We start from the raw sequence: 14445 nt of genomic DNA on the forward strand, positions 1-14445 counted from the left end.
AATCCCCTTTTAGCCCATTTACTATTCCTCAGGAGTGACAGTCCTTCATGTGTGCGCGGCTCTTTACAGTTTACAGAGAATCTTCCTGCCTTTCTTATCTGACCTCTTAGGCCTGAGCCTCAGAGCAGGGCAGGTGCCACAGAGGGGCTTTCCCCAAGGTCACACAGGCAGTCATTTGGGGGACACTGGTGTCCACTGGGCTTCTAAAATGACCAGGTGACCTATGGTATCCACCCATTCATTCATCCATCCACCCATCCATCCATCATCCATCCATCTGTCCATCCATCCATCCATCCATCCATCCATCCATCCATTTATCCATCCACTGATCCATCCATCCATCCATCCACCCATCTGTCCATCCATCCATCCATCCACCCATCCACTCATCCATCCATCCATCCACCCATCCACTCATCCATCTATCCATCCATCCATCCATCCACCCATCTGTCCGTCCATCCATCCATCCACCCATCCACTCATCCATCCATCCATCCACCCATCCACTCATCCATCCATCCATCCATCCATCCATCCACCCATATATCCATCCTTCCACACATACATCCATCCATCCATCCATCCACATGTCTGTGTATCCATCTGTCCATCTGCTGTGCATTACTTACTATTGTGTATTTACTAAGGCAGGAACTAGATTTCCCCGCTCCGAGTTATAGGAGTGTCACACTTACTTAGTGCTTCTAGGAAAGTGCAGACAGACAAGTGGAACACAGAGAGCCCCACCTGATCGCACTGGCTAAGGCTCTGGCCGCCCCGGCCCCTCCCGCCCCGCAGACCTGATGTACATCCTGTGGCTGTTCTTCGTGGTGTTGGCCTGGAACTGGAACTGCTGGCTGATCCCTGTGCGCTGGGCCTTCCCCTACCAGACGCCGGGCAACCTCTACTTCTGGCTGCTGATGGATTACCTGTGCGACCTCATCTACTTCCTGGACATCACCGTGTTCCAGATGCGCCTGCAGTTTGTCAGGGGCGGGGACATCATTGTGAGTCACCGGCAGGCGGAGTGGGTGGCTGGGGGCTCCCCCTCCCCACCTAGGAACCCGGAGGCTTCCCTGAGCACAGCTGCTCCGTTCTGGCTCCTCCTTGTCCAGGGGCTACAACTCTGATAGAAAGGTCGGCGGGGGGGGTCATTAGGGACTTCCATCGCTGCTCCCCATTTCTCGGTCATGATTCCATTTCCTTCCAGACAGACAAAAAGGAGATGCGCAATAACTACCTGAAGTCTCCCCGCTTTAAGGTGTGTGCAGGGATGAAGGTGGTACCTCAGGGGCCCTGGGTGCTCCGGGGCAGGTGGGACGTGGCTCCCCAGGCTGGCACGGGCTGGGCAGTCAGCAGCCTGTGGGTGGGAGGCCTTCTGCTCTACGCTTAGGCCCTCCTGGGCCTCCTGAGCGCACCTGTCTGCTGAGGGGAGAGGCCCCATCGCTCACCCCCTCCCAGCCCTGGGTTTCCTGTTGCACACGCTGTGCTGCCCGCTGGGATTGCAGATGGACCTGCTGTGCCTGCTGCCCTTGGACTTGCTCTACCTGAAGTTCGGTGTGAACCCCCTCCTGCGGCTGCCCCGCTGTCTGAAGGTAGGACCGGTGGCTTCGCCCCGGCAGCACTGGGAGCGGGAGGTGCAGGGAGGGTGTCCCCCTCAGAGAGGCAGGGCGAGTCCGATCTGGGTTCGAGCCCTGGCTCTGTCGCTTCCTGCCTGTGTGCTTTGGGTAAGGACTGAGAGCCAGTTTCCTCGCTGTAAAAGGAGAATGCTAATACATACGGCACATGCAGTACATGTGCTAAGGTAACATATCTATCGCTATAGAGACAGATATATACACACATATATATATAGCTGACCTTGAACAATATGGATTTGAACTTCGTGGGTCTACTGATATGCAGATTTTTACAAATAAATACATAGATTACTATAAATGTATTTTCTCTTCCTTATGACTTTCTTAATAATATTTTCTGTTCCCCAGCATCCTTTATTGTAGACATACAGTGTATAATACATACAACGTACAAAATAGGTACAAATCAACTGATTATGTGATCGGCAAGGCTTCCGGGCACAGTAGGCTGTTTGTTAGTAGTTCAGTTCACACGGATTTTCGACTGCACAGGGGTCCGCACCCCAACCCCCGCGCTCGTCACTGTACAGTGAGGTGGTCGAAGGTGCTCAGCACAGCGAGCGGCTGTTGTGGTTACTTTTATTGTTAGAAAAAAAAGGGTGTAAGTGAGGGCGTTAGGGACACGGTTCGCTATGAGATTGTTTTCTTTCTAAGGTAACACTGACAACAGTGTCCTTACCTGGGACACAGGGGCCCCTCCAAGGCTCATGATCAGAGTGAGAAGGTCTAGGAGGCCCCTGAGATTAAGCTGTCAGGACATGATGGCATGAAATTTCAGAGGGAGAGGCGCCATGGTTGCCACCGGATTAGTAACTGGAGTCTCTGGTCCTGACCCTGCGAGGACTCAGGACCTGTGATTTTTTAAAAAATATATATGTTATTGATTTTTTACAGAGAGGAAGGGAGAGGGATAGAGAGTTAGAAACATCGATGAGAGAGAAGCATCGATCAGCTGCCTCCTGCACATCCCCTACTGGGGGTATGCCCGCAACCAAGGTACATGCCCTTGACCGGAATCGAACCTGGGACCCTTCAGTCCCCAGGCCGACGCTCTAGCCACTGAGCCAAACCAGCCAGGCAGGACCTGTGATTTTGAACGTCCCCTCTCCAGCCGCCTCCCGAGTCCTGGCACCCCTGGGGGAACTGGGCTACAGCGTGAGGGCGGGGTGTCACCCATGGACCGCAGGCTGCCCTGATGCCTTGTTCTCCCTCCAGTACATGGCCTTCTTCGAGTTCAACAACCGCCTGGAATCCATCCTCAGCAAAGCCTACGTTTATAGGTGAGACACACACACACACACACACACACACACACACACACACACACACACCCTCCACCCACGCTTCCCCTGGCCTGCAGGCCTCAGCACGGCCGGAAGCCGGGCCCCTTCCTGGCCCTCCTCGGAGGGATGTTTGTGTTTCAGGGGAGCAGGGATGTCCCGTTTCCCGCGATTGTGAGAAGGGAACACCTCGGTCGGCACGCATGCCTCACCCCTGTTTCCAGGGAGCGAAGCCTCATGTTGGTCTCAGCTCAGGGAACTGACCCCCCCCCGCCCCAATCGCTCAAATCCTGGGGGACCGGGAGCAAGGACACAGCGGGCCATCGGGTGGATGTCCAAGGATGGCCAGCCAGGGCAGGTTGGGGACAGGTCCTCTCCCCTCTCTCGTGGACTGGCACTTCTGCACACCCTGTCCCTCCTCTGCCCCTGCCCACGGACGCACTGCCCAGGACTGTGTGCACAGGCCGCTCTGGGCCAAACCAGCCCTGGTCTTGACAGCGCTGTCCCGAGCCACCACTCCAGCGCGCGGTCTCCAAAGAGAGTCCGGTCGGCTCCGTGCATTGGCTCCTGTGCTGTCCCTACTGGCCAGTGACCGCCCCCAGGCAGTTGGGCGAGGCCACGCAGCTCCCACGGGGGCGTCTGTGGGGTGGGTGCCCGGAGAGGGGAGGTCGGCCTGTTCCCTACGCGCCTGCCCCTGGTGAATGTCACGGCCACCCTCCCCGCTGCCATGTTCACGCCTCTCCTTCCCTGGCAGGGTGATCAGGACCACCGCCTACCTGCTCTACAGCTTGCACTTGAACTCGTGCCTGTATTACTGGGCATCGGCCTATCAGGGCATTGGCTCCACCCACTGGGTGTACGATGGCGTGGGAAACAGGTGAGCCAGCCTTCCTCCTGGGCCATCCTCCTCGCACAGGGACTCCCATACACAAGCCCCATCCCCGCATGCTCCCCAGGCCTCCTCCATCCCAAGGAACCGCCACCGTGATGAGGTGGAGGGGCCACGGCTCCCGTCCCCGCTCAGCTAACATCTGAGCCCCTGCCGCGTGCCAGGCAGAGGGGCACAGACCCGAGCCAGACCCGCTGGAGAGACCCTTTGGGATCCCGGAGTCTAGCCGAGTTGGCAGAGTCCCCGCACTTGTGCATTGGGGTGGGTGCCCTAAGGGCACAGCTGAGCGGGAACGAGGCCGCAGAAACCTCAGCACAGCTCCCGGGGCGTCCCTGGCCCCGCGAGGGTTGGCCAACAAGGTGAAACCTACTTCCCTTCGGGCGGCATGGCTCAGTGGTTGAGCGTTGACCTTTGAGCCAAGAGATCACGGTTCGATTCCCTGTCGGGCACATGTCCAGGTTGCAGGCTCGATCCCCGGTGGGGGTGTGTGTGTGCAGGAGGCAGCCAATCAATGATTCTCTCTCATCATTGATGTTTCTATCTCTCTCTCCCTCTCCCTCCCTCTCTGAAATAAATTTTAAAAATATTTTTTTAAAAAAAGAATAAACCTACTTGCCCATCCAGAGAGCTGCCATACACTGTGGGACATGATCAAATGATGATGATGTTGGTGATGGCAATGATAATAATAATAGTAATAATAGCAGGAACCGCAGAGCAGTTATAAGGTACCAGCCCTGCTAACACAGTCACTCACTTAATCCTCCCAACAACCACACAGAGAGGTGCTATCATTGCCCCGTTTCACAGACGAGGTAACAGGTGTGCAGCGACCTCTGCGGGCAGCGCAGTTCCTAAGTTAGAGAGCTGGGATTTGAACCCAGGCGGGGTGGCTACAGTGTCACAAATGTCTGCCTGGGGCTGCGGAGGTGGAACGAGAAGGTCAGTTCGGAAAGATTGCATTTGATCTTGGCCTTGGCAGGTGGAGAGAAGGGGCAGACCATGCCTGGGGGAGGGAGCACCGTGAAGAAAGGTGTGGAGTTGCAGGACAATGGAGTTAAGGAGCTGCGTGCAGTCTGTGTCCTCCGAGGGGGAGGAGGCAGGGTGTGGAATGACCTGGGAAGGTAGGCGGGGCCTGGTTGCCCAGCAGCCTCCCTACCTGAGCAGTTCCAGCCTCACCTTCTAGGCCAGTGGTTCTCAACCTTGTGGTCCTTTAAATGCAGTTCCTCATGTTGTGGCCCAACCATAAAATTATTTTCGTGGCTACTTCATAACTGTAATGTTGCTACTGTTACGAATCGTAATGTAAATATCTGATATGCAGGATGGTCTTAGGCGACCCCTGTGAAAGGGTCGTTCGACCGCCAAAGGGGTCGAGACCCAGAGGTTGAGAACCGCTGTTCTAGGCCTTCTCTGTCCGATACTGGAGCCACTAGGAGCCACTAGCCACACGGGGTACCGAGCACTTGAGACACAGGTGCAAGTGAGATGTGTGGGACATACTGGCTCTTCGAAGGAGAAGTCCCTGGCTTTACTAAGATTCTCAGAGGCGTCTGTACCCCAACAAGCTATGGACCCACGTCCTGGGGCTGGGCCTGGCACCGCCATCGCGGGCACAGGGAGGAGTGGCCAGCAGGGAGCGGAGAACAGGGCCTTCCTCCTGTAGGGCCCCCGGGAGCTCTCGGTGCTCAGCGTGGAGGGCACCCCTTTTTTGGCAACACTGCTCTTTTCCAAAGGAAATCCTACGGGGAACCCCGATATATGGCCAAAGCACCAGCAGCGAAGGAGGACTCCCCTACGAGTCCAGAAGCCCAATACCACGGATCATTATAATACTCATAACAGCGACCGTTCGTCGAGCGTCTGCTATGGGCTGGGGCTTGAGGACCCAAGTTCCGACATATCTGGCCCTTTGTCCTGCAGGGTCCCCACAGCCCGGGTAGCATGGAAGACAAGGCTTCAGGGAGCCCCCTGAGATGTGCCAGCCAGTGGACGGGCCCTCCCGCCAGGAAGGGTTTGGGGAGAGGCTGAGGCTTGAGGACATCACGCCTGTTTTCTTCCTGTTGGCTCAGCAGCTCCCCGCTTCCTTGCTCAGTCCCGCTGGCTAAAGGCTGTTCCTGCGCCCTCTGGTGGCCGGGACTGGTAGGACAGGGGACCCCACAGGGCCGGCCTGTGTTGTCCAGCGATCCCCCCGCCCCAGGTGGAAATGAGGGACAGGGCGGCTCAAAGCCCTGCCCAGGCCTCCAGCTGGTCAGAGCCAGAGAGCCCTCCCCTACCATCGCCGACCACCGCTGCTTCCCTCGCCATTACGTGTTTGCTTGCCTGTCCCCACTAGACGGTGAACTTCTTGAGGACACGGGAGTCTATTGTTCCCAGAGCAGGCACGTGAGGGCTGGCATTTCCCGAGAGTCCACCTGGGCCAGGTGTGCTTCTAGCACAGCGGTTCTCAACCTGTGGGTCGCGACCCCTTTGGCGGCCGAACGACCCTTTCACAGGGGTCGCCTAAGACCATCCTGCATATCAGATATTTACATGACGATTCATAACAGTAGCAACATTACAGTGATGAAGTAGCCACGAAAATAATGTTATGGTTGGGCCACAACATGAGGAACGGTATTTAAAGGGCCAGAAGGTTGAGAACCACTGCTCTAGCACCTCAGCTGTCCTCACGGTCACCTGTGACGGGTGTTTTCTATGAACACGCCCACTGGAGGGAAGGAAGCTGAGGCTTGGTCCAGGTTATGCAGCTGGAGGGTGGCAGCTCTGGGTTTGCGCCCGGGAAGTCCAGCTTCAGGGCCCGTGTTCCATTTAAAAAAAAATATATTCATTTCAGAGAGGAAGGGAGAGGAAGAGAGAGAGAGATAGAAACATCAACGATGAGAGAGAATCATGGATCGGCTGCCTCTTGCACGCCCCCCACTGGGAGTCAAGCGTGAATCTGGGCATGTGCCCTGACCGGGAATCGAACCGTGACCTCCAGGTTCAAAGGTGGATGCTCAGCCACTGAGCCACCCCGGCTGGGCAGGGTTTTCTTTCTCGCACAAGCACATCTGTCAGGGCCAGGCCACCTGGGTCGGGGGACCGGGGCCTGTGATGCCTGAGCCGCCCTTCCTCTTCCTCCCTTAGTTACATCCGCTGTTACTACTGGGCTGTGAAGACCCTCATCACCATCGGCGGGCTGCCCGACCCCAAGACGCTGTTTGAAATCGTCTTCCAGCTGCTGAACTATTTCACGGGCGTCTTCGCTTTCTCCGTGATGATCGGACAGGTAGCTGGGTCACGGGTCCGGCTGCCCACGCCTGCCTGCGGGAGCGCCCACCTGTGCCTGGGCCTTTTAGACTGAGCCTGAGCCTGGGCTTGGGGCCCATCCCCTCGGGGCGGTGGCTTCCCTGGGAAATGCCCCTCCTCTGGGAAGTCCGGAGAGCTGGCTGAATGGTTGCTGCAGGGGCTGAGGAACTGCGCCCTTGGAGAGAGCAACCCCTGGGGCGGGGGTTCGGATGTGCTGGGGGCGTAGCTCACATTCCAGTGTCAGTGCAGGAGGCGACACTCAGCGGTCCTCAGAGTTACCTTTGAGGGGCCCCACCCTCACCGGGCATATTTCCTGCAGCCTGGGGTCCCAGTGCCCCTGGCACCAAGCGGCTGTGTGGTATCAGCATCAGCCCAGCCCCTGGGACCTGAGGCCGCCCAGGGGCCTCACCCCCCATTACTCCCCCTCCCCTCCCTCCTGCACTGGAGACAGAACTCCCCGCCAGCAAATCCTTCTCTGGGTGGACATGGGCCTCCCTCTCTCTGCACTCCCACTGCACCCTGGTCTGTATGAAGTAAACGTGCCCGTGTCCCACGTCCCCAAAGCCCATGGAACCACCCCGTTCTGACCCAGCGGCTTCCTCGTCCCCCCCCCCCCCTTGTTCCAGATGAGAGACGTGGTGGGGGCCGCCACGGCCGGGCAGACCTACTACCGCAGCTGCATGGACAGCACCGTGAAGTACATGAACTTCTACAAGATCCCCAGGTCCGTGCAGAACCGCGTCAAGACCTGGTACGAGTACACCTGGCACTCCCAAGGCATGCTGGGTAAGACTCCCCCTGCAGGCACCCCGCCCTGCTGGGCCTGCCCTCGTCCTGTGACCCGGAGGCCAGCCTGGGGCCTCTGTTGTCTGAGTCCCTACATTTAAGTGAGAGGGGCCTGGGAGGCTGGTGGGGCGCCCGGGGCTGGGCCGTCAGGAGGCCCTGGGGACTTGAGGGGCTTGTCTTCTGGGCGCTCTGCCCACCTCACTTCACCCACCTTGGAGTGGGCGCTCATCGGAGATGGGAGTACAACCGAGTCAGGAGAAAAGGAAGCCTCTCTCTCTCTCTCTCTCTCTCTCTCTCTCTCTCAATCTCTCTCTTTGTCTCCAAATATAGACACACGTATGTATAGATTTCTTTGTAAATTTGCTGATGTTATGCTTTGCTTCTGAAATCATTTGGCTACAATTCGTTTAATTCACTGCTGTTTCTGCATTCTTGTCCGTGTCAGGGTGTGGGGTGTGCTCAGCTATTCTTACAAAGCGGGGAATCGTACCTGAAATTTCTTGCAGATGCAGAAAGGTTTTCACAGATTCTAGAGGGAACCCTTAATGGAATCTGAATATGCTAATCATATGTTAATTATTTAAATGTCCCCAGTTTCCTTTTTAGCTCTGGGAGCTAGTCATTTTGTTCTCAGAGCCTAGACGTGATTTTGGAGGCCTCTGGAAAGCCCGAAAGCCACCCTATGGTGCCTTGGAGCCCCCCAACTTCTCCAGCCAAATAAAAGGGCCCGTTGCCTCAGTGGGGTTCCCTCTGGTCTCAAAGAAGCCACACCTGCGCCTAAGGTCGTGGCGGTCTGTGGCCACGGGTGTCAGGATCTGGTTACTATCCGTTGCTGGTGCCTGTGACTCGACAGTTTACAAGGGATGCTTCCCTCATTCCCCGCAGTGACAGCTTTGTGGCATCGCATCTCACCCCCTTTCCCAGGGGGGCACATTGCCAGAGGGCTCTGCCGGCCCAGGCTCGCTCAGAGCTTGAGCCCATAAATCATCGGTGCAGTGGGCGGGGCATCAGGGTGGGGACCGGTAGTGCATTTCCTGTCTCCAGGGCCAACATCCATCCATGCCAGGCTCTCCGCTGGGCACCACAGACCTCCTGGTGGGCAAAGCAGGCTCGGCCCTTCCCTTCCCGGGACAGACTCTGGCGCCCACGGCCTGGGTGGGCTCCTGCGTCCATCCCCCTGGGCGTCCCCAGCCTCCCCGTCCTGGCCTGAAAAGTGGGGGTTATAGTAGTGGGCCTCTTGGGTTGCTGGAGAATGACTGAATCATCTTCGTAAAGCATTCCGTAAAACAGCGCTCCCTCTCGGTACCTGAGGTCTTGCTGATGTCATAGTGTGAGGAGGGAAGATAGATTGCGTACAGACAATTGCAATGAAGGGTGCAGTGTGGACGGGGCCGGGTGCAGTGTGGATGGGGCCAAGTGCAGTGTGGACGGAACCAGATGCAGTGTGGATGGGGCTGGGTGCAGTGTGGATGGGGCCAGGTGCAGTGTGGACGGGGCTGGGTGCAGTGTGGACGGGGCCGGGTGCAGTGTGGATGGGGCTGGGTACAGTGTGGATGTGGCTGGGTGCAGTGTGGACGGGGCCGGGTGCAGTGTGGATGTGGCCGGGTGCAGTGTGGATGGGGCCAGGTACAGTGTGGACAGAGTGAGGTGCAGTGTGGATGGGGCCAGGTGCAGTGTAGATGGGGCCAGGTGCAGTGTGGACGGGGCCAGGTGCAGTGTGGACTAGGCCCACGAGGTGGGGAGGAGCCTGGCTGAGCCTCTGACTGTCGCCAGGGTCTCGTTTGCAGATGAGTCAGACCTGATGGTGCAGCTTCCAGACAAGATGCGGCTGGACCTGGCCATCGACGTGAATTACGACATCGTCAGCAAAGTGGCGCTCTTCCAGGTACCCGCCCCCCTCCTACCCCCCCGCCACAACCCCGCACCTCCGGGCTCTGGGAGGCCCGAGCCCCCGCTTTCCTCTAACCGGGCTCCTGGCTGCTCCCCACCAGGGCTGTGACCGGCAGATGATCTTTGACATGCTCAAGCGGCTGCGCTCTGTCGTCTACCTGCCCAATGACTACGTGTGCAAGAAGGTGAGGGCCGAGGCGGCAACGGCTGGGATTTACCCCCCGACCCCGGCTGTGGAGAGCTGGGCTGGGGGGGTGGGGGGGGCGGGCGCCTGTGAGGGCCCAGGGAGGGTGGGCCGCAGGGAGGGTGGGATTGGCAGGGATGGGAAGAGTGGCCATAGCTCTGTTCGCTGGTCAGCCGGCCGCAGGGATCCTGGTTCTGTGGCACAGGAGGCTTTGTCCGGCTCCAGGCACTGAACTCAGGTAAGTCTCAGGCTTTGCTCCCTGGACACGGGATCGTGGGGGCCAGGACGAGGAGCCCCGCTTTACAGAAAAGGGACGTGAGGAGCCTGAAGAGGGGCAGGGCCATAGCTGTGGGTGGAACTGTTGCCAGGATCTTGGTCCTGCGATGGGGAAAGGGGGCGGGAGTAGAGGTGGGGCAGGGCAAAGCTGCACACGATGCCCTTGCATGGCTGTTTGTGGGTTTTTCCACCTAACCTTTTTTTAAAGGTTTTTTTTTTTAATATATTTTTTTATTGATTTCAGAGAGGAAGGGAGAAGGAGAGAAAGAAATAAAAACATCAATGATGAGAAAGAATCATTGATTGGCTGCCTCCTGCACGCCCCTCACTAGGGATCAAGCCCACAAACCAGGCATGTGGCCTGACAGGGACTCGAACCGTGACCTCCTGGTTCATAGGTCCATGTGCAACCACTGAGCCACCGGGGCCGGGCAGCTATCAGTTTATTGTCTGAGGCACCGCGAGACTGTCCATGGCCCGGGCCCTCATCGGGGTGCATAACGGGAATTTGTAGAGCACCGTTACACCTGCCCCATGACATCTAGCATTTTCCGTCACCCACTGACTCCCCACCGCCACCCTGTCACTGAGGCAGGCCGAGGGGGGGCCATTCTCCCCAATCCACAGATGGAGAGGCCGAGGCCCCACAACACACACCAGGTCGTGCCACCGGCCCAGTCCTGCTGTGTCTGTGGTCGCTTTTGACAATGACAGAGGGGCCTTCCCCTTCTCGGTTTCAGGGGGAGATCGGGCGCGAGATGTACATCATCCAGGCGGGGCAGGTGCAGGTCTTGGGCGGCCCTGACGGGAAGTCAGTGCTGGTGACGCTGAGAGCTGGATCCGTATTCGGAGAAATAAGGTCAGAGGGGGCTGGCGGGGGGACCCCTGGGTGGGCCTCATCCTCAGGGCCCTGGGGGTCAGAGGGAGCCCTGTGGATGCCGCCCCGGCACCTGCCGACATATGCCGGTGACACGCTCTCACCGGCGTGGGGCGGACACGGGTGGAGAGGAAGACTGTAGGGTGAGTAGAACCACAGCCCGAAGGGCCTCACCCCCTCCTCCCCCACCCCAGCCTGCTGGCCGTTGGAGGCGGGAATCGGCGCACGGCCAACGTGGTGGCCCACGGCTTCACCAACCTCTTCATTCTGGACAAGAAGGACCTGAATGAAATTCTGGTGCATTATCCCGAGTCTCAGAAGTTGCTCCGGAAGAAGGCCAGGTACTTTCCTTTCTTTTTTTTTACTGACAAAGTCCATGGAGCCCTGGCTGGTTTGGCTCAGTGGATGGAGCGTCAGCCCTCGAACTGAAGGGTACCGGGTTCGATTCTGGTCATGGGCACGCACCGAATTGCAGGCTCGATCCCCGGCCCTGGGTGAGGTGGGGCTCATGCAGGAGGTGACCGATGGATATGTCTCTCTCTTGTAGATGTTTCTCTCTGTCTCTCCCTCTCCCTTCCACTCTCTCTAAAAAAAAAAGAAAGTGCATGGATGCTTTCGCGTGCGGTCCTGAAGGACTAAGACTTCCTCTTCCATCGCTGTAGGCCCTTCTGTGTTTCCTTTGGCAAATACAGGCCGGTCCGCGAACGGGTTCTGAGCTCTGTTTCTGCCTTGCGCGGAGAGTGGCTTACTGCGGGTTCTCTCTGCACGTTGCTTTTTTGCACACGGCGCCAACCCTGCCGTGCGGCCCCTGTGGGCCCACAGACGGCGCGCTCACCCCCGTGGGCAGCGGCAAAGCGCTCCTGTGCGTGGCCATTCGGGCCGTTTCCGGGATCTTGTAGTAGGAACAGGGCTGCAGTGAGAACCTGTGCACCTGTATCGGGGATTGTCAGGGAGCAGGTGATTTCTTAGGAAAGCGTATTTTTGCTTTTAAAAGATCGGGGTTTTAATTGCATGACGGAGGCCACATGGTCCGGTAGGGGACCCCAGTCGGCGTCGGGGGGCTGATAGAGCTCAGATCTCCTCCAGGTGTGGTATGGGCTGTGTGACCTTGGGAAAGTGTCTTAACCTCTTTGGTCTCGGTCTTCTCCCCTGTAAACGAAGGGTAACCATAACTCCTCCACTGTGTGCGTCTCCAGCAGGGTGCCCGGCCTGTGGGAGGGCTCAGTAAGAAGGTGAATAATGATGGCCCCTCTTTATCTGTTCAATTCCCTCTATAATTTTCCCATTGGATACTTCCTAATGCACATATCTGGTGTCTGCCCGCCCTTGCCATTTATTGCATATTCTCCTCTTCCACTTCATTCTTTGAAATAACGTCACGCACAGAGCGTGGTCCTGGTTAAAGGAACTGAGTCTCCAACATCTGTTCATGCAGCACAGTCATTTATTGAGGATGTAGTTGGAAGCCCTGGGGACACAGCCGGGACCAAACAAAGCCGGCATCCTAGTGGGGGGGGGGACCGACAACGGAGAAGTGAATGATTAGGTGATGTGTCAGCTGGGGACAAGGGCTCTGCGGAAACACAAGCCACGGGAGGGGACACGCTGACGGAGGGAGCTACTGGGACAAGTCAGCAAGGAAAGGCCGTTCTGAGCAGGTGGCATGTCCACGGAGACCTGCAGAGAGGAAAGGCGTGAGCTGGGGCGCTGCCCGCAGGGAAGAGCATGCCAGGCAGAGGGAACAGCATGTGCAAAGGCCCACGGAGGCGCAGGCTCGGTGTGTGTGTGTGGAGACCAGCAAGAAAAGGAGCACAGCTTGCTATGGGGATGGAGGAGTGAGGGGCTGAGACTGGGGAGGGCCTGTAGGTGAAGCCTGGTGATGGCTCCGCCTGCGATGGGGCGGGAAGGAAGCTCTCGGGGAAGCCGCTGGGCCCTTCCAAAGGCCGGTGAACCTGAACTTTCCCCACCAAATCCCCCACTTCCCCTCCTCTCCTGAGGGCTGGGGAAGTGTGGTCAACACTCACTATTCTCGGATCCTGTATTTGTGACTTGCCTCCTTGCTAACATTCATTTACAACCCAGACCCACACTCAGGGGCGTGCGTGCATGGCGTTGGCAGGCCCCGGGGAGCAGGGGAACATCTGAGCCCCCCAGAGCGCGTGTTCCAAGCTGAGCCGGAGCAAGGGGCGCTCCGCCCTCTCCTCCCAGCTCCTACTGTACTCGAGTGTCTTTTTGGGTGGACTGCCCGGTTTTTATGCTTCCGTGACATTTTTTGGTGACCTCGCTACTTAAAAAGGCTGGGACATGCCTCGGGGTTTGGAGCTGCCGGCCCTGGGCTCGTTGTGAATGGGGTCGGCAATAGGGTAAATGAGATGTCTTTAAGCAGAAGCACACCCGAGGCAGGTTATGTATCGATTGGCTGATGAAGAGTTGTGTTGAGAGGCACACAGGGGCCCTCATCCCGATTCCCCCAGCGCGACGGTTCAGGAGTCACTGATTCCGTGTTTGCAGGGATTCGTAGAATTTACCCAGGTAATGGGAACTGACTGTTTATGTCTGAGAACTGGCCCCCGGGCTCCCCCGCCCTTCCTCTCCCTGCAGGAAAGCCAGGCTCAAGTGGCATCCATCCCACCGGCCGGGTTAGGTGAAGCTTTGCCAAATCAGCCAGATCCTGCAGAGGCCTCACTCCTGACCTGCCTGCGGGACAGGGGCGGGGGGGGGGGGGGGGGGGGCAGCCCGAGGAAGGAGGAAGGGCTGATTCTGGACCAGTTTGAGGAGAGAGGCAGGGGGCCACGGAGGAGCGCTGCCCATCAAAAAAAAAACCAAATAGCCCGGCTGGGGTGGCTCAGTGGGTGAGCGTTTACCTATGAACCAGGAGGTCGTGGTTTGATTCCCGGGCAGGGCACATGCCCGGGTTGCTGGCTCCATCCCCAGGAGGGGGCATGCAGGAGGCAGCCGATCAAAGATTCCTTCTCATCACTGAAGTGTCTATCTCTCTGCGTCTCCCGACCCCTCTGAAATCTATTTAAAGAGAGAGAGAGAGATGGGGTCTGATAATCACAGGGACTGGGGGTGTCTGTCTGAGTTGGTGAAAGCCACCTGTGGGGTTCTGTCTGAACTTTCCCTTTATGGGAGACCCGTGGGCCCAAATAAGTGAAGCTCTCAGCGTCTTTGACTTGGCCCCTCTAAGAAGGGGCCAAAAGGGTCATGCATGCCCCCTCCTTCAGGGGGGAATGCCTGATCCTAATATAGCCGAATGCATGCCATCTGAAACTGAAGCCTCGTTTCCTTAATCGGGAAGCCCCCAGAAGCCAGGTTCAATGTTT

At 57.7% G+C, this 14445-nt stretch overlaps 1 protein-coding gene across 1 annotated transcript; it reads left to right on the forward strand.

The window, feature by feature from the left end:
• Positions 1-809: 809 nt before the first annotated feature.
• On the forward strand, positions 810-11460 carry LOC102421471 (cyclic nucleotide-gated cation channel beta-1; the record flags this gene model as incomplete). The annotated part of the gene is made up of 11 exons (XM_006108819.3): positions 810-1013; positions 1217-1267; positions 1515-1601; positions 2862-2926; positions 3681-3803; positions 6945-7086; positions 7733-7892; positions 9680-9777; positions 9884-9967; positions 10983-11101; positions 11314-11460. Coding segments are annotated over exons 1-11 (1280 nt in total), but the record flags the coding sequence as incomplete, so codon positions are not given.
• Positions 11461-14445: the final 2985 nt, after the last annotated feature.

The sequence above is a fragment of the Myotis lucifugus genome, unplaced genomic scaffold, assembly GCF_000147115.1.
Source record: "Myotis lucifugus unplaced genomic scaffold, Myoluc2.0 scaffold_3690, whole genome shotgun sequence".
In the NCBI taxonomy this organism is placed as follows: Eukaryota; Metazoa; Chordata; class Mammalia; order Chiroptera; family Vespertilionidae; genus Myotis; species Myotis lucifugus.